The 18,163-nt window shown below is 41.9% G+C and overlaps 1 protein-coding gene across 1 annotated transcript in view; it reads right to left on the reverse strand.

Annotated features, from left to right (window-relative positions):
- Positions 1-12,741, reverse strand: part of TRPM8 (transient receptor potential cation channel, subfamily M, member 8) — a 41,762-nt gene extending 29,021 nt beyond the window's left edge. The window contains 7 exon segments of the mRNA XM_009320775.1: positions 1-55; positions 1,146-1,320; positions 2,522-2,694; positions 3,052-3,229; positions 7,966-8,122; positions 10,960-11,033; positions 12,625-12,741. The exon segment at positions 1-55 is cut by the window's left edge and continues 25 nt beyond it. Coding sequence (XP_009319050.1) covers positions 1-55; positions 1,146-1,320; positions 2,522-2,694; positions 3,052-3,229; positions 7,966-8,122; positions 10,960-11,033; positions 12,625-12,741 — 929 coding nt within the window.
- Between the last annotated feature and the right edge of the window lie 5,422 nt (positions 12,742-18,163).

Below are 18,163 nucleotides of genomic sequence, written 5' to 3' on the forward strand. Positions count from 1 at the left end.
TTCCCTCCACCTTGGGCAAAACACACAATTGGAATCTTCCCACCATAATTAGATTCTGTGAAACATGCCAAAAGAAAAAGGGAAAAAGATTCAAAACATTAATGCAGTTTGAAGAACTCATTTTTTCCCCCGAGTACAACGAAGAATTTCCAAGCAGTTCATGCAGACACTCTGATAATAGTTTACTGTTCATTTTGCCAAATCTATTTACAGCTCTTCCTGGTTTTAATGAAAACTCAGTTTTGGCTAACATTCTGCGTAGCTGGCTTCAGACACCGTTCTCCAACAGATGCTTTTTTCCTCCTAACAATCATAATTTTTACTAGCTCCAAAGTCCCCAAACCATGTGATTTTATTGTATTTACCTACTGCTTTGACCATTTTGAGTCTAGGCGCAAGGTTCTTATCACAAGTTGAAGATTCAGAACCTTTGACTTCACATTTTCAATTGTAAAGGAAAGCTAAGAATCCCATAACTCTAGGAGCTAGTGTTTAAGAGACATACCAAGTTTCATAATGATTCTGGGTGCTTCGTCACAACTAACAGCAAGTATGCTTCAGCTGAGGTACACAGTAAAGAAAAAAAACAACAACAACAAAAAAAGCTTCAAAAACCAACCAAACCACACACAACCAAACTTTAACTAAGAATTTCCTGACAAGGCTTTTGATCTTTCTCCATTTTGGCAAAGAAGGGGTTGAAAGAGAAATTATTTAGGAGCAGGTTGCAGATGGATTGATCACCCTCACAAATGTATATTTTGGGAAAAGCCTAATTTCAGCTCCTGTGTAGTTGTGCCTCAGCTACCTGGAATTCAGTGCCAGGTGGGAAATAAGTAGAAGGGTCAGCTTCCAACAGATAGCCCAGCAGGAAGAGAGGGAAGGGCTGTATTGCTGAAACGGATCATTTGCTGTGTCCCACAAAGAACTATTGTCACATACAGAAAGGAAGACGAGGGGAGGGGTATTGCTCTGAAGAAGCCTGGTTGTTCCTGAAAGTGCTCAAGATGCAACACAGTTAAGAGAGCTCAGCATCCAAGGGATGCTACCACTACTCTTTTGTTCCCAGAAAATCACTGTGCATCAGCCCCAAAGCATGCAAGGACTAAGGAGAAGGAGGTCTGCAACCTGACGGCCACACCTACCTGGGATAACTCGCTCCGAAATGTACTTTTCTAACTGAGTTCGTACTTTTGCCTCTATCGTGGGGTGTCCGTGGGTGCCATTATCAACCAGTAAGAGATGGGTGTGATTATTATCCAGGCAATAGAGGGGGTCTCTCTTGAGATCATCCATTATGTAGTGGGCCAAGTAGTACCCCTAGAAGCACAAGCACAGCGTTTAACAGAGATCCAAGGGCAGAGCATGCACAAGCCTTCAAGGACAAGCCAATGACAGCTGAACCCCTAGCCTCGTTACTTAGGAGTCTGGATTTCCTGACTCAAGACACTGCTTACTGGCAGTCCCAACAGCAGCAGAAGACAGTGAGAGAAACCCCATACAAGAGCACAGCATAAATATTTGCAGAGAAAGTTTTTCTTTACAAGAGCATCTGATTTGAGACAATCCTCATAACTTCACCTCAGCCAATGGAACAGTGGAAGTTATTTGCAACTGTTTAGTCCTTTCAGAGATCCTGTTAAGCAATGCATGCTTCCTTCAGCCACCAGAAACATTAAATCTGTGGCAAACTTACTTTCAACACCTCACAGAATCACAGAATTTTTTAGGTTGGAAGGGACCTCTTGAGATCATCTAGTTCAACCCTCAAACCTCCTTAAAGCCCTCAGTAAATAAACTGCTTTTCTTTAGCTAGCAGGATGGTTTTTAGACATGTTCCATAACATCTAGTGGACAAAAGACAAGGGTATCTGACAGACAGGACAATAGTATCAATGAGCAAGATCCGTAACAGCAGCAGCAGGTCCAATGTGTCTTAGTCCATGGGAATCCCCACTACAGGCTACTGTATAGGGATTTCGCAGCAGCTAGAATAACCATGGAAGAGGTTATTCCCTAACACTCTGCCAGATATGAAATTAGAGCAGCTGAACTTCCACACAGACATGCTAAGCCTACAGTTGAAAACACATGCTGGTCCCCCCACCAGGCCTGACATGTGCAACCATCTCGAACATGAGAAGACTTTAGTTTTCTCCTGTTCTGGGAAGAGCACCTGATGTTTCGTCTCACTGCTATGTACATTGAGGAAAAGCTGGTCCTTTTGTTTGGGGGACCAGTAGATCCCATTGTTTAGGACACAGTAGATCAGGCTAAGTAGACAGACATGCTTCTACATTAACATTGCACTGGAAACCATTCTGCTGAGCTCTGCTTTACCAGAACATACAAGCAGAGCTTGACTGACCGCTCAAGTCAGTCAGCTATCACACGGCTGATAGCATCAGCCTAGCACGGATACTGTTATTGCAAAGAGCAGCAGTCAGTCAGGGACATAATCTGTATAATTGACAGCTGAGCCTCCTCTTTGTTTCCCCACCAACCCATACACATTTCTTACGTCATTATCACCACTGCGAATCAGACTTTCTCGGTTGGAAATCATGCCCCAGGCTGCTATGCCAATAGCCACCACATTCTCCTCTGAGCTCCGACTGATGGTGTTGTCTCTGACCACTTCCCCAATGTACTTCATCAGCCCGTAATGTGTGCCTCCTGTGAAAATCCAGGCCCCTGGGGACAACAGGCAATAATCTGGGAGAATGTAGTGGAATACCCACCCTCCTAATGCATTACCTTTAAGATACAACAACCCAATCCACTCTCAAGACCTTAGCTCAGAAAAGGCATTTATTCTTCAATTAAACACAAACAACATGTTACACAACTTACCTTATCTTATCACGGGCATCCTGATGACTAGCTCTCAACCCTGTTACTTCCAAACTGTTAGGTCACATTGGCCCCAAGTGCACCAGCCAAGCAGAAACAAACTGAATAATCTGCTTCCCTGCTGACCCTTTGGGCTGCTACGTCTCCAATAGTATTACGCAGCAATAAAATAATACAGACACATATGCAGGTCTTTACCTTTGGACTGGGCAATGTAGATCAGCCTGCTGAATATCTTGCGCATCCGGGGCTTGAGTGCAAAATTCTTTGCACCCCCAGTGACAGAGATGACAAGGTTAGGGGTTTTCAGGTGCCAATGCTGGGTCATTAGATCATAGAGTGTTTCAGAGTCTGTGTCGCATGACAAACGGATGTACTTGGGTGAGAGAAAAGAGGAGAAACAAATAAGCAAGAGATAAATAGTGATAGCTGGGAACAGACCAGAAATTGCATTTTCTTCTCTAGTGTACACTCTTATTCCAACAACGGGTAGACAAAGGGTAAAATGATGATGAACCAGAGCTTAAGTCTTTGTTTCTTTCTCTAAAGCATCTTTATCCTCCCCCTACAACCAGACACCCATAACTAGGACTTGCAAGGTGATCTCCTCTCTTCACAGATCAGTTCTCAGGTCTGGAGATAAGGCGCAGTCTTACTGTGAGCAGAACAAAAGTGCTAGCGTCAGACCAGCAGCATAGTGAAGAGCATAACTGCTGGCCCTAAGAATCTCCCAGCTCCACCACTTCCAGGTTCAGCCCAAAACTGCAACCTGCATCTCCAGCAACCTGGTCAGTGGGGTCAGGGGGTAGTGCAGTGCTCAGGTTGCACTACCACGTTCTGCCACATACATCTTTAATTTGGCAGAAACTAAACTGGGTAGCCCCGGAAATATGATTTTTGCCATTACTAGTAAAAGTCCACAGACTTTGTACTGAACTGAGAGTGCAGATTCTCAGGATCTCATTGGCCTGAGCTGAGTATAGTTGTAATAGCAGTTGCCTAGCAGTGTAATAACTATCGTCTACATTTGATTTGCTTTAGGTTATAACAGTAACAAATAGTTATTCTGTGGGGATTGAACAATTTATGACCAGAATAAAAGGTGGCATGGAAGAATGCAGACACCAAATGACAGAGGTCCCAGTCTGTAAAAAAAAAATCACAATGGCCAATAATAGTCACTATTTGCGTGCAACCTTGTGAATCAGGTAAAACTATTTTTAGAAATAACAAACACAATCAACAGAACTGTATAATTCAGAACCACTGAAAAGAAAGAGCATAAGCAGACTGTCTTGAGAGAGAACTATAGAAAGAACTCCAAGCACACCAGGACCAAGGAGGATGGGATCCCCATCATCAGTACTGGAATCATCCCTTCAAAGACCTCAGGGGTCAGCATAAAGCCTCCAAACCCCCCCTCCACTAGAGGAAGGCAAGAGCACTGACTTTGGGATTCAGAGGAACGTTGGAAGGATGAACACAACACCGAGGAAATTTACAGTATAACAATTTTAAATGTAACAAAGCTATTTATAGCTTGGATTATGGATTAGTGGTAGGATTGTTATAAGTGAACTACTAATAATCACAGTCTTATTTTGATTACACAATTAAAGCCTTAATTTGACTAACTACAAATTTCAGGCTCCATGATCATGGTGTCCCTATCATAACATATACCCATAACAGCATTTTAAGTTAACACATCACAACTTTATCAAACTTGTAGTAAAGCTTTAACACTGTACAAGGATTTCATAAAGCACACTACATAGATAAACTGGCTTCAGATGGACCTACCTTCTCTCCATTTATGTAAAAGGCTCTCTGGCTTTTTTGCTATGCTATTTAAGAGCCCCTTTGCAATTTCATCACTGTTAGTAGTTTAGTGTGATGGACTTTTGGAAGACAGTCATGGCTATACAACCCATACCAGGGGATGAAAAGAAGTAACTTGGACCTGAATCATAGTGGATTTTGTACAGGTTGCCCAGTATTCGCAGGAGAGCAAAACCAAGGGATTAGTTTGTGGAAGAAACGTCCTATCTTGAGAGGCATTTAACTTGAACTAAAAAACATACTCATCTGTTCCAGGACGGGTTCCCAGGCGTAGTTATTGCATCTGACTCAGAACAGCACATCACAGAGGAAGCCTAGCAGGCTCTAGCAGCTACACAGGAGAGCTAAGGGACTCCCACAGCTCTTGCTCTCAGAAGCATCAGCCACATGCAGCTTTGGGTGTTTTTCAGGAGAGGGTCCCCTATAGGAGAGGGGAGCCTGCCAGAAACATTAACAGCTCCACCGAGCTGGTAAGTCATCCCCACAGCGAATCTTGTTAGCTCTGCAGTTAGAAGGCATTTCTCCTAAACCCTACTGATAATACAAAGTACCTTGTATCTGTATGACTACCTTTATTCCATCAACAGTTAAGGTTTCCAGTTGAATGACTTGTTTTCATCTATACAAGTCATTTTCATCTATATAAAGCAAGTACCAAATCAAAGATGCTGAAGCTGACTTGCCCGTACAGCTTATCTCGTTCTCTCATACATCATCACAGTGTATAATTGCAAACAAACTTCAGTTACACCTAAGTTTCATTCAGTGTACCAGCAACGATACATCTGGCACTTGCCATCTCCAGAGTCCTTTGCAGGCTCTACTCAAGCAGGTGAATCCCTCGGTTCAGCCGAGGTACAACGGTGCCATCTCCTGGTACAGCCGGCTAGTGCACCCCAGCCATCACCGACCCAACCCTCAAATACAGGCGATGCCAAGTGTTTCAAGTAGCTGAACTCAGAAAGCTATTCAAGAGAAGCACTTTTTCAGATTGACAGCTACCAGAACACAAAATACAGCAACTGCAATGTCCTTGGATGTTACAGGATCTGAGCAACACTGCAAAAATAAGAGAGTCCAAGCAGGACTTACTAAATGTAGAGATTTTATTGGTCTGTTCACATCTAGTATTTCTGCTCAGAACTTTTTAGGACTCATCCATCCTAAAAAGTACAATGTGGGGTATAAAACTTCCCATCCCTCATTGATAATAGTCTGCAACTCTTAGGTTACCTTGGGTTTAAACTGCTCCCCACTGTGTACAAGATCAAGAGAAAACATTTTGCAACGTTTAAGACCAGCAGCTGCCTTGCAATATAGGGAATGCAAATGTGGAATAGAGACGTAACTCCGTCCAATGTGCTGATGGGATGGATTAGCAGACTTACTTACATACAGCATTTGAACAAAGTATGCTCTGAAACATGCACAGCGGCCTTGAGAGTCCTCATGACACAACTATGGGCACATGAACCGATTTCCAGGGTGGGAAGGAGGACACAACACGAGGAAAGAACATTTAAGCTTTGAGAACTCAGAAATTTTGCAATAGAGCAAATAATTTCTTCTTTCAGTAAAGATACATAGCAGCTTACAAAACAGTAGTATGAAGCTAAAATATGCATATCAACAAATATGTGAAGCACTTGGATCTGTTAAAGCGTGATTCAAAACCTTCAGTCTTACTTCCCACCCAAATGCCTCTTGTTTCTGCTACTTTGCATAAAACAAACCCAATTAATTTACATAGCATGTACTGATTTTCCTCATTTATTTTGATTGTCTCAAGCAAGCTGCACTGGCGCTAAATATCAGTCATTTAGAAGAGGCAGATGAGCTCAGCCACATGTGACTCCTCACACAGTATCAGTGTAAATCATCAGAAACAGCAACGCCAGCTATTTTCTTCTTTCCACCCTCCCACTGTCCGCACACCAAGGAAAAACACAGGGAAAAAAACCCAACAAAAAACCAGAATAAAACCTCTGAAGTTCCACTGATATCTTACATCCCCATTGAATTTACCATCATTGTAGGATCTCCACCCTGGGAAATACTCAATATTCAATTGGTTATGGGCCTGAGCAAGCTGGTCTATGTGGATATGCTTTGAGCAAGAGGTTTGGCTAGAAAACACTGGAGACCCCTTCCAAACAAAATTACTCTATGAGTGTGCGGGGCACACAAGCCCCATTCCAACATCCCACAACGTCAGAGTGCATAGGGCATAAGATACGACTGTATGGAAAGGAGCACTGGACATCTGCAGACTGCAATGATCTGCACATAGAACAGCTAGGGAGGAAGGGAATATAGGTCAGCAAGCTCTGTAGGCAGGCGTTGGATGACATGCTGTGAAATGTTAAAGCCATTGCAAAGCATGAGTGATGATTTTATGGAGTAGCAAGCAGGTACATGCAGCTTCTGCACTGAAGAGTACAGATCCTCTGAAGAAAGGTCTTACATCCTTACAGATATGAAATCCCTGTGGTTATCACCTCATGGATCCTGCTGCACCTTCAAAGGCAAAGCATGTTACACATGCTCCTGTCCCAAGAGTTGCACTGGTGTGCACCCTCACACTATTTTCTTTCTAAAGCATAAGTTAGCCCAGGCTAGAAAGATGCAATGTTCCAAAAAACAGCCTTGTCTTGGCATTGAAGTCAGACAGTCAGGAACAAAGCATCTTTATCAGGAGCTTGAGCATTCAGGCATTTAGGCTTATCATGTTGGCTTCACCACTAAAGATGGGTAAACGGGTACTAAGTTGCTCCGCAACACCATGACACTTCAGTATAGACGGGGACTATAAAAAGGCCACTGTAACTGCACGCTGATATAGTCAGGGTACAGAGTCCCAGTGAGAGACATTGCAGATCTAGTTTAAAATTATTTCCTCCTAGCCCAAGACCTCCAGAATTGTATTACAGGGCAATTACAATAAAACTAGCTACATGAAAAAAAGAAAAATAATGATTGAGCATCACCCTCGTTCACCCATTCTTCTGCCATGCCTGGAAACAGATAACCTCTTTCCACTCCAATCATTGGCCTATGAAACAAATAACACAGAAGAAATTATTCTTTGTAACCTATTATCACGGCTTGCGAAATCAGCTTGTCTCCTTTGTAGCCTAACTCCTTCCATTCCCATCGACTTTAGCTTCACCTGCCCTGCTTTGCAGGGGCTTCCACTGGTGTTGGATTCAGGACCCTGAATATGGCTCACCCAACAGGGGCCTGACACATACCCTTAATACAATCACTTACCTTTCCTCTTTTTCCCATGTTTTCAAACTGAATGTCCCCAAAAGCATCAGTAGGAAGTTCCTTAGTGTGCTTCTTGTAATTCCATTTTTCATTGGTATTAATCTGAGTGCCCTCTATGTGTTGATTTTCAGGGTATCCACATTTACACAAATTGCCCCTGAAAGAAGAGTGAATATGCACAAAACCCCACAGTTACCATCCTGAGCACAGAAAAGTAAGCTCTGATATGTTTATTAACAAGAGACAGAAATTTTTCACAGCTGAAACCACCTTCAAAACTTCTGCTCAATCAGGACATTTGCAAGAAGTGTTTACTCTGCAGCAAACCTGGAGCCAGTAGAATACAGGATGCCTACTGTAGCAGTCACATCAAGTGCAAAGTCTGGGGGCAGGGTTGTACAAACACAACAAGCCAAGCAGCAGGTGGAGCTACGGAACCAGTTGTGCATGGGACTCTACTTGGATGTGCTATGTGACAAATGAACAGCTAAGAGGAACCAGCTCCCAGATGAGACCAGCACCTAATCATGCTTCCTCCTCCTATAATCTGCTTCTGTATAGCACTGGGCAATGGAGTGGAGTACATCTCAGGAACCAGTCTGTGCTGAGAGATGAGATGACACTTCTGGATGGGCCTTACCTATGTGACCTCTTTCATTATCACATACCAAGTTAGATCACCAGCAGCTTAATTTGAAACCCTACAACTGTGCACAGAAATGAAAAAATGAACCAGAACTCGGCATCAGACCCACCAGAAGTGATCTCACCTGCTGCTAACCTGATGTGTACAAATAGTTTCTTTCCCTTTTTGCGCTCTCAACCACATAGGAAAGAGTTCACTAAGATGATTACTAAGTGTAATCACTTTCCATGCAAAGCCAGGGCCTGCCTGGTGTCTAAGCACGCCTAAGACATATTCACATCAGGAGGGAATGGACATGTGGTTTCTGAGCAGATTTTGCAGGCAGTTTGCTGTGTTTCTAGCACTTTTCCCCCCCACCCTCACCCCTGTCTGCTGCACAGCATGGTGTGCAGTCACTACCAATGCCCTCCACACCAACACTGAAATTGCATCAAGGGGAAGAAGAACCTGTACTTTGGTTGTGCAGGACTAGTTGGGAAAGCTAGAACTCTTTTCCTAGGAACAGCTGCAGCACAGACCATGAAATATTCTGCATAGCCTATATCCCTGCTTCCTTAGAGGACATGGAGAAAGGGCCCTTGCTTACGAAAAGACAGGGTTGACTGACAACTGTAGTCAGCCAAGTGCAGTAAGCATTGTCAACAGCAATAGGAGGGAGCAAGTGTGGCCCCTACAGTCTAAGTTAACAAGCAACATCAGGTAAACACTTGCACAATGTTAATTTTGCTAACAGCACAAAAAAAAAAATAGGGAGACAAAGCAAGAGGAACAATGCTATTAACAGTGCTGTGCAATTTGGCAATATATGGGGGGGGGGGAATAAAAATGCATCAGCCCAAAAGGATTAAGATGAGGACATTAATTTGTGTGCTTACAGTGACCTTTATAGCTAGCTTGCAGACTGCAAACATGACATTAAGTAATGCTTTCCTGTGAAGATTGCTGTAAAGGTAAGTAAAGGTAAGTCACAGCATGCCTCTCTGAAGCAGAGTAAACGTATATGGTTTCTTCTACTCTGCTGTAGCTTGCAAATAAAACCAGCTTACCTTAAAAATAGATAGACAAAAAACCCCAGCAAGTTATAAAGTATGACTTGCAATCCTTTCCCAGTGGGCTTGTAGGAAGAGAAGCTGATAAGAACCAGCTCTCCATCCTTTGTTGGTCCTTTGCCAGACATCCCATTTTAGATGGCAGAAGAGGACCCTAAGTAAGACTTTCTGAAATGAGACTAATTTCCCTCCTCTCTCCAAGGCATTTTTCCTCCCAACTTCAGAGGAGAATGGAGTTACTGAGAGCCCTTGGAGCTCTGTATCAGGACTTCTGCAGCTGCATTAGTTTGATCACTTTTCTCCTGAGATTACAACAAAAAAAAAACAAAAAACAAAAGCAATGTTATCGTCCTCAAGCTTACGTTGCATAAGTACTTGTGCCTGAATACGGAGCAAGTATAAATGTCCTGTCTTAAGAGAACATCAGCCCAAGCAAAACCTAGCGGCTGTATCTCTGCTGTAAAGGCTTGCGCGTGGAATTTGTGATTTGGGTTTAAAAGGAAAATTTAAATTATGCAAAGCTCCGATACATACATACATTGTTATACACCAATACCAGTGCTGGTACTGCATCCCTGAAAGCACCTATACATTGCCACAATTATGCTTCAAATAGGGAATTTGATATTAAAGCTCTTTGACAGAGCTGCTAGAAGGCATGCTTGACAGAGTTAGCATGAAGGTCAGGCCCCTAGTTTTGCATCAAGTTAGTTGTGGAGTAACTCAAACATATATTTCCAGTTTTTACACAAACTCCTGACAGTCTAGAGCAGTGGTATCCCAAGTGGGGGGCACATTAAGTAAGCTTTAAAAAAAACAAAAATAACGTTTATTTCATCTTTATCTCATCCTTTTTTAATTCCTATTTTTGTGTATGTTTTATAATGTACATAATACTAGTACAGTAGTAGATGTACATAGTTTATAAATAAACATATATTGGGGGGTATGCTCAAAATTTTTTTACTGATGGGGTATGCACTCAAAATAGTTTGGAGAGCACTGTTCTAGAGCTGGGAGAAGCACTCCAGGGTGCCTGTCTGACTATCAGACTTCAGCTTTTTTGACCATGACTGCAGAATACCCCAGGCATTTGCAAGCAAGCCAAAAAAGCAGTGACAATGAAAGGAATTGTACAAGCAAGACTGAGGTGAGGTTGCACTGCTAGATTCAGACTCTTAACAAAAAAAACAAAAAAGTTTGCTCCCTGCCCAACCCGTGCCACATGGCTTAGCAGGAAGAAATACCCTCAGCTCCCAGTCCCCATGCCTGTAAAACAAGAGAAAAATGTGTGCTTACGTTGACTTGGTGTCTTTTGTAAAAAAGACACATTCTCTCTTCTTAAAGTTTTCTTGAATGAAGTTGGCCAAATCCTTGAAAATGAAAAAAAAATTACTTCCGATAACTCATAAAACAGGAGAAACCTCAGAAGCAGCAGTCAGTTTAAACACAAAGTAAAACTGGTGCAAATTCATAAGTCTCCTTTCTCAAAGCGGATGGTGGGAGGCAACTAGAAAGTACTGATAGTAGTCGACAGGACACAAAAGACTACTTAAAATCACAAACAGGCGTTCCAAAAAACATGTGATACCAATATTTTTATATCTATCAAGCACAATATATACCAAAGAGGTAAAAGGTATGGCTTCCCCCTCCAAAGAAAAAAAATTGAACAGCAAAACAGATTTGATATCCTAAGAGTTGCTGAAAAGCCTATTTTAATTTCAGCTTTTAATCCAAAAGACTTGCGTAGAAAACAGCTTACTTGAATTCAGTGGCACAATACAGTTAGCTGTAGACTACCGAGCAATTCCATTTGCATGTGCTGCCATGTTTCCAAATAACTTGCAGCACCGACAATAGTTTTCAAACAGTGGTTAACTCTGGTCTAGATACTGCTTAAAAGACTATGGCAAACACTGTTTCTTCCCAAGGAAAAAAAAAAAAAAAAGACATTAACGTCCTCAGGGGTAGGGGCTATTTTAATTCAACACAAAAAGACCCAAGCAGGAGACCTGAACAACTAAAGTCATGCTTTATGTGAGCTCAGTGGAATGCAAAGTCTCTTCAGTTTGTTTAACCATTAACTCCCATATTAACCTTGAAACTCCACAAGAGCAGGGGAAGCTTTCAAACTTGGGAGATGCAAATTCACTCCTGACCTGCCTCTGCAAGGTAGGAAAGCAAAAAAAGTTTCTCACTTGCTGATAAAGGTTTGGAGGTTTGGGGGTTTTGTTGGTTTTTAAGCACAGCTTGGATTTGCAAGCCAAGATTTAGCTTGGGATGAAAAGGGAAGACATACAGCTATAGTTAAGTTTACCATTTTGACAGAACACTTGTAGTTAAACAGCAGTTAGAGGAAGTTATTCCAAGAGGAAAAGCATTCCTTGGAAAAGACTATAATATCCAAAACAAAGAAAATGGAAGAGAACATAATGAGCCCGTAAAAGCCACAATGATGCAAGACCAAAAAAATAAAAGGGAGGGGGAACCACTTGCTAAAGACCTAAGAGCTAGTCATTAGGCATCTTGCAAGCCCATCAGAAGCAAGAAATCTGCCAGACAATCGCTATGATCAGCAAATGATTGAGGCTTTTCAAGGGATGTTTAACATAATTATATGTTGTCTGCCTTTGCCATCAAGTTGCGTGAAGAGGTTGGGGTTCTTTATAGAGACAGAGGATTTGTCTCTAACTGAAAAGTGGAAAAGGATTTAAAACAGAAGTGACTAAGAATGTACAATAAAGAGTTACAGGGATCAGAACGAATTCAATACTTCCCTAGACTTTCACCATGTCAACAAAGCACCACTACTGCTTGCAGGGTCACTGGCTAGGAAAACTTCTCCATAAAGGGAAAACTGAAAAATCAATCATCCTTCTCCTGACACGACCTAATTCATAACCCCTGGGGCCCATGCCCAAGACAACACCCAAGCTTATCAAGAAGGTATCAGATACTCACGGCATCACTGCAGGACACATCTATGCTGCGAGACATGCTGGAATAGAGGAGTTTGGAACTCTCAAAATTGCCATTTCTTCGCTGTCGCATGGTGCCCATAGAAACCTGAAAGAGCATGGCGGAGGGGGAGATGAAGGAGCGATGGTCATTTCTTTCACTAGATAGAAAACAGCAAGGACACTTAGTGCCCTTGGAAGGCAAGGGAGAGGTTATTCGAATCCAGCATAAAGAATTAGGAAGTGTATTGATTCCTAAAATGTGAAACTAACATTCAGAGAAAATCTTTTCTCTTATTTCATACCATAAAGAGACTTTCCTCTCTCTTTCCCACTCCAAAAAGAACTCCAAGTCAACATGCTTTGAGAAAGGAACATACCTTATATGCCATCCCATTCAATTCGTTGCTATATCTTAACTCTCCTGCTGAGGAGCTTGAGCCATTCGGTGTTTATATACAATGAACAGTCCCTAGTCCAGTGTATTTACAAATTAAGTGGGATATTAAGAAGAAACATTTCAATCACAGAGAAAACGAACTGGAGTGTAAAAAGAAGTTGGTCTGGCAGTACGCCAGAAGCTTAGAGTAGATGCAGCACCTGAACACTGATCTCTCAGGTCTCTGTCCATTCCTGTAACAAGGATAGTCAACATGTGCAATGTGAAGAGTAAGTGGATTTAAAGTTTATTGGATCCAAAAGTTAACCAGTCACCCTTGGAAGCAAACACACTTCAGTTGCCCTCTAGAGCAGACACATGTATTGACTTCACTGTCTTTGAAGGAGCATCACTTCATTTGCACCAAAGCACAGAACAAAATTTTATTTATGCTAACAGCAAATACTTCAATTTCCTTTATGTTACTTTGCAAAATAATATTGGAGAAGGTCTTTTCCTGAAAGGAAGGCTAGCAGCCAGCTAACGTGGTGAGCTCAAATTCCGCTTCTCCTTTCAACACTATTTGCTCTCCTGCCTTTTACTCTCACTGAGCTTGCCTCTCAGGTGATACTGCCACTGTATGGTGAAAAGCATCCCTCCCAAATATAGGAACATGCATTCTCAAGCTCCAATGAAGCATTCCTGTGTAAGAATATAATTTCTGAGGACCAAAAACTAGGAAGTGTGAAAAACAATTTCCTCGGTGCGTTTGACAGAAAATAGGAATGGTACTGGCAGCGGGAAGCTGTACTTGTAAATAGAACGATGGAGTGTGATGTGAGCAACCCCCAAAGCAGGAAAGAAAAGGCAAGTTTCCACAAAAACATGTATATTTACACTTCACAGTTATTTTAAAAATACTTTGAAAAATATTTCATGTTGAGGGGGAGCATGATTGACTGTGTTGTTTATTGTGCATGGTACAAGTCCAGAGCTACTTCCCCCAAATTCTTTGGCATGCCTAGGATCTCTATCACACTCTATCACCATTAGGTGATGGAAAAGCGTGGAAAAAGCCAATGGTGTATAATCTCTTCACATCTCTTCATCTCCCATTATAATCTTTCCCTCAAATTTCAACTTCGAAATACCGATCCAAAAATGACTTCTCAAAACATGTGTCATTGAGAGCTACAGTTGTGCTGGCCTAAGCCTTCCACATGGGAACTCTTTTCAGCTGCAGATAAATGTCAGGCAATGCACACTTGTTTAAGGTTTCAGACAGTGGATCTGCCTCAGACCAGTTTATTCCCTCTTTCAGCACTGCAGAAAGGTGTTATGCTGTTTCTCAAGTAAAAGCTGCAGAAGAAAATAGAGCATGCTCCTGCTTTGAAGTTCGTAATCTCCTTTGTGTTAATAACTCTAGCACTTGCCATCTTCAGAGCAAGGGTAGAAATCTGGCAAGCTTTGTGCCAGATTCAGGAAAAGACTTTGTAGAAAACTTACTAGAAAAGCTCATAACAACAAAACACTAGAACAAACTGACCTCCAAAGAGGTCACCAGTCTAGTCATGCCCTGCTTCAGATCTCCAGAAGAGAAGCATGGCTGTGGAAGGAGAAAGCATCTGTTCCTTTAAGGGTATCTGCTCAAGGGCCTTTTCCATGCAAAAAAGTATAAGAAAAGGAGGAAGCCATAAACAAGAACAAATAGAGAGGAAAACCTGACTGACAGACAGTAAGGAAGGGAGTGATGAGACCCAAACCTAGTCAACCACACCAATTGATAAGGGTATGTTATCTTATACTTATGCTTATTCCAGAGAGGTTATATCTGATGGGGTGGGCTTGTAAAATGGGATACTAAGGAAAAGGGGGAAGCCATACACAAAATATACAGAGGCTCAAACCTGGCAGGCAAATGTAATAGAGACAAAGGCAAGAAAAAAACCACACCTTGTCAGTCATACTAGTTGATACTATCAAGAAACTGTGTGGGAACAGGGACTTTGCAGTTGATAAGGATGCAAAACTGAGGTTCAAAGATGTTGGAGGGGGGCTGGTGGAACCCTGCCAGCTGATGAGGGGAAGGCAGACGAGGAGGAACAAAGGAGGAATAGGCAGAAAGGGGTATAAAAGGCACCCTCTGCATGCGAAACCGGGCCGGTTGGTGGGTTTGTCTGGCTGAGCCCTGCACCTGATGACTGCAGTCTCTCTTATTTTCTTCATAAATTATTTCTTAACTATCCAGGCAGGGGTGCTGGGCAGACAGAGGGGCTGTGCCAGTGCTCAAGGGATCTGTGAATGTGTGTGTGCCTGTGAAACCCAAGAGTGTCATGTGTGTGCACCTGCACTAGTGACCTCCTGTCTCCACTGGCCCAGCCGGAAGGGCTCCATTAAAGGAATACAAAGCACTAGAAGCTTGCCAAGAGCAATCAAACCACTGTTTCTGCTCATTATTTTCCCAAGACTATTTCAGGGCCAGTGGAGCCTCGTGCTGGGCACCCATGAAGTGAGGTCCAAAGAACCACCTGTGAATCATTTAGGGCCTTGGCTAGCATCACTCGTTCACTGATAGATGCAAGACCAAACACAGTGGTTCTGGCTTTATAGTCTGGCTATACAGTCTGGCTTTACCATCCCTAAGTATGGGACCATCCGTTGTCCATCTATAGGCCTGCCTGGCTTTTCACAAACCCTCTAAACACCAAACAAGTTCAGGGTCCTGCAGGTAACGGCCCCCTTCCCTGCATGACCCTAACTTCAGAGCAAATCAAGAAGGGCCTCGTAAACAACAAATAACCAACAGAAGTCCACCAGAGCTGGTAGCTCTCATGCTGCGTTTCCAAACAGGGCAAACTACAAGAAGACAGCTGACCTTGGTGTTGGGGTTACGACAGGTTTCAGTCAGCACCTGGAACATTTTAGGATTCCTCCTTCCCTCTCCAAGCAGCACACCAGCTTTGCACATTTTACATAGGGCAAGGATGGTTTCCAGGCATGAGCTAGAAGCAGAGAAGCAACTACCAAAGCTGTAGCAGTTCCTCTTCTACAAAGACAGCTGCCAGAGGAATTTAGGGGCTACAACCACAAAGCAATCATCCTGCCCTTGTGAAATGCTAACTTTGATAACAACCAAGACAATGATGGCTGGGAGAGTATTGTCCCTAAAAACACTATGTTGTTTAAAACAAAGCAAACACACACACACACACTACATCACTTAAACTGAGTAAGAATGGCAACTGTGTGCTGGGAGATGCATTTCCTAAAAACCCCGTGTGCAATTCTTATCATTTCATATGATTGATGTTTGGTGTAAAGATGTTTTTAAAGCTGTAATTCAAGATAAAATTCCATGGGGAGAAATACATTTTGGTCTGGATCTATGCAACATGCTTATTGGCAGAGTTTTACTTTACTTGTTGATTTGTTTAATAAGTTAACACCAGGAAGTGACCATGGACGTAACTGTACAGAGAGAAGATTAAAAGGAAACAAGGGCATTAAATTATTCATTCAAAACAGTAAAGGATTTCAAGTTTGTCTCACTGCATTTGTAAATAATTGATAAGAATGAACGTGCTGCAAACTGAAAAAAGTTATCGAGAGTGCAAGGGAACCCTGAAGACCTTGGACTTCTTTGTAAATTTAAGTTTTGAAGAGCTGCATTGATACCACAGTGTTTAGCTGATATTTGTGAGCGAAGCTCATTAACTTCATGAGAGTTAGAAATAACACAGCAATCGTACATACTTTAAAAGATAACACAGCTGCAGTCTACGTAACAGGCAAACGCAGTTCATTTTCTATCGCATTTCCAACCCATTAAATACATAGAAGACATTTTTAAAGGACAGACTAGTGCATTAAAGCATAACCTTCTTAAACTAACACATTTTGAGAGTAATAACCATTAGATAAACACCAAAATAATCCTCTAAATATAAGACTATTACTATGACTTCCACAGCACTTGAAGGAGCATATTCGAAGGAAATCTTCAGCCTGGAAGTGACTAATAAAAAAAAAAAAGTGACAAAAATAACTAGTTCTAAAGAGACTTTAATAAATAGGCTTTTAAAAACTTGTCTGCAAGTGAAAAAGCAAGACCAGCTTCCATTCTCAGAAAGGTTTCAGATAAATCCAACCACTGTTTGCATTAACATAATTCTAGCAACTGGCTTTATGTGAAAGCTTCCAAAAAGAAAAAGATGTTGCCAAACTTCAGATGCACAGCTACCTCAATTTCAGCATATTAAAAGTATATACTTTTAAGCAGAGAAAAAACACTGCCTAATCAGGTACCAGTGTGGAGCACTTACCAAAGTGTCCAGAATATGCCCCAGCAATCCTACTGAAATCATTACTCAAAGAGGAAGGTTTTGATATACTTCAGCTTGCAAAGCCCCACCTTTTTTAATCTGTCATGCTTTCCTTTTAAGGGAGGGCACAGAGGAAGAGATAATGCATAGGAGCAAGCGATGGCAGGATTATTCACCAATTTATAATGAAGGCAGGCATAATTGCAGCAGGGTGCAGGAAGTAACAGTTGCAGGTTATTTGTAAGAGAACAGCAATGCTTCTGTCCCACCTGCTGCCAGTGTACTGCAGAAACTGATAACAATACCGCAGCTAAATTTATGCAATCAACAGCACTATTAAAAAGCCAGAAGTATTAAAAAATGTTTGTGGGAATAAATAATTAGATTTTAATGTATCAAAAGATAATGAAACACAGTTCTAAAATCAACACCTATTAATCTATTTTACTACAAGGTCATTGAAACACTGGTGAGTACAACAGAGGATTTTACAACAACTGGTGTTTTCACCCAACAAAAAACTTGCTCTCAATTCCTTAAGTTTTTGTCTGACACTCATTGGTGTAAAGTAATCTGGTTTCCTTCTGCATTTAACTGAAAGCGATTCACTTTGATAAGAGTCATTTCTATTGCTGTGATATTCACAGTGACTCCTTGGAGAGCCAGATCATTCCCAGTCCCCTCTCCAGGCAGAAAGCAGAGCTATCCGGTGTGCTGCTGTAGAACCATATACATCCTTTTAATCACCCATTTTGGACAGACGTCAACACCCCACCAGCTCAAGCACTCCCCCACAATCCTATTTTACTTTGCACTGCAATGGATGAGCATGCAAGGAGAAA

The sequence above is a fragment of the Pygoscelis adeliae genome, unplaced genomic scaffold, assembly GCF_000699105.1.
Source record: "Pygoscelis adeliae isolate BGI_AS28 unplaced genomic scaffold, ASM69910v1 Scaffold63, whole genome shotgun sequence".
NCBI lineage: Eukaryota > Metazoa > Chordata > Aves > Sphenisciformes > Spheniscidae > Pygoscelis > Pygoscelis adeliae.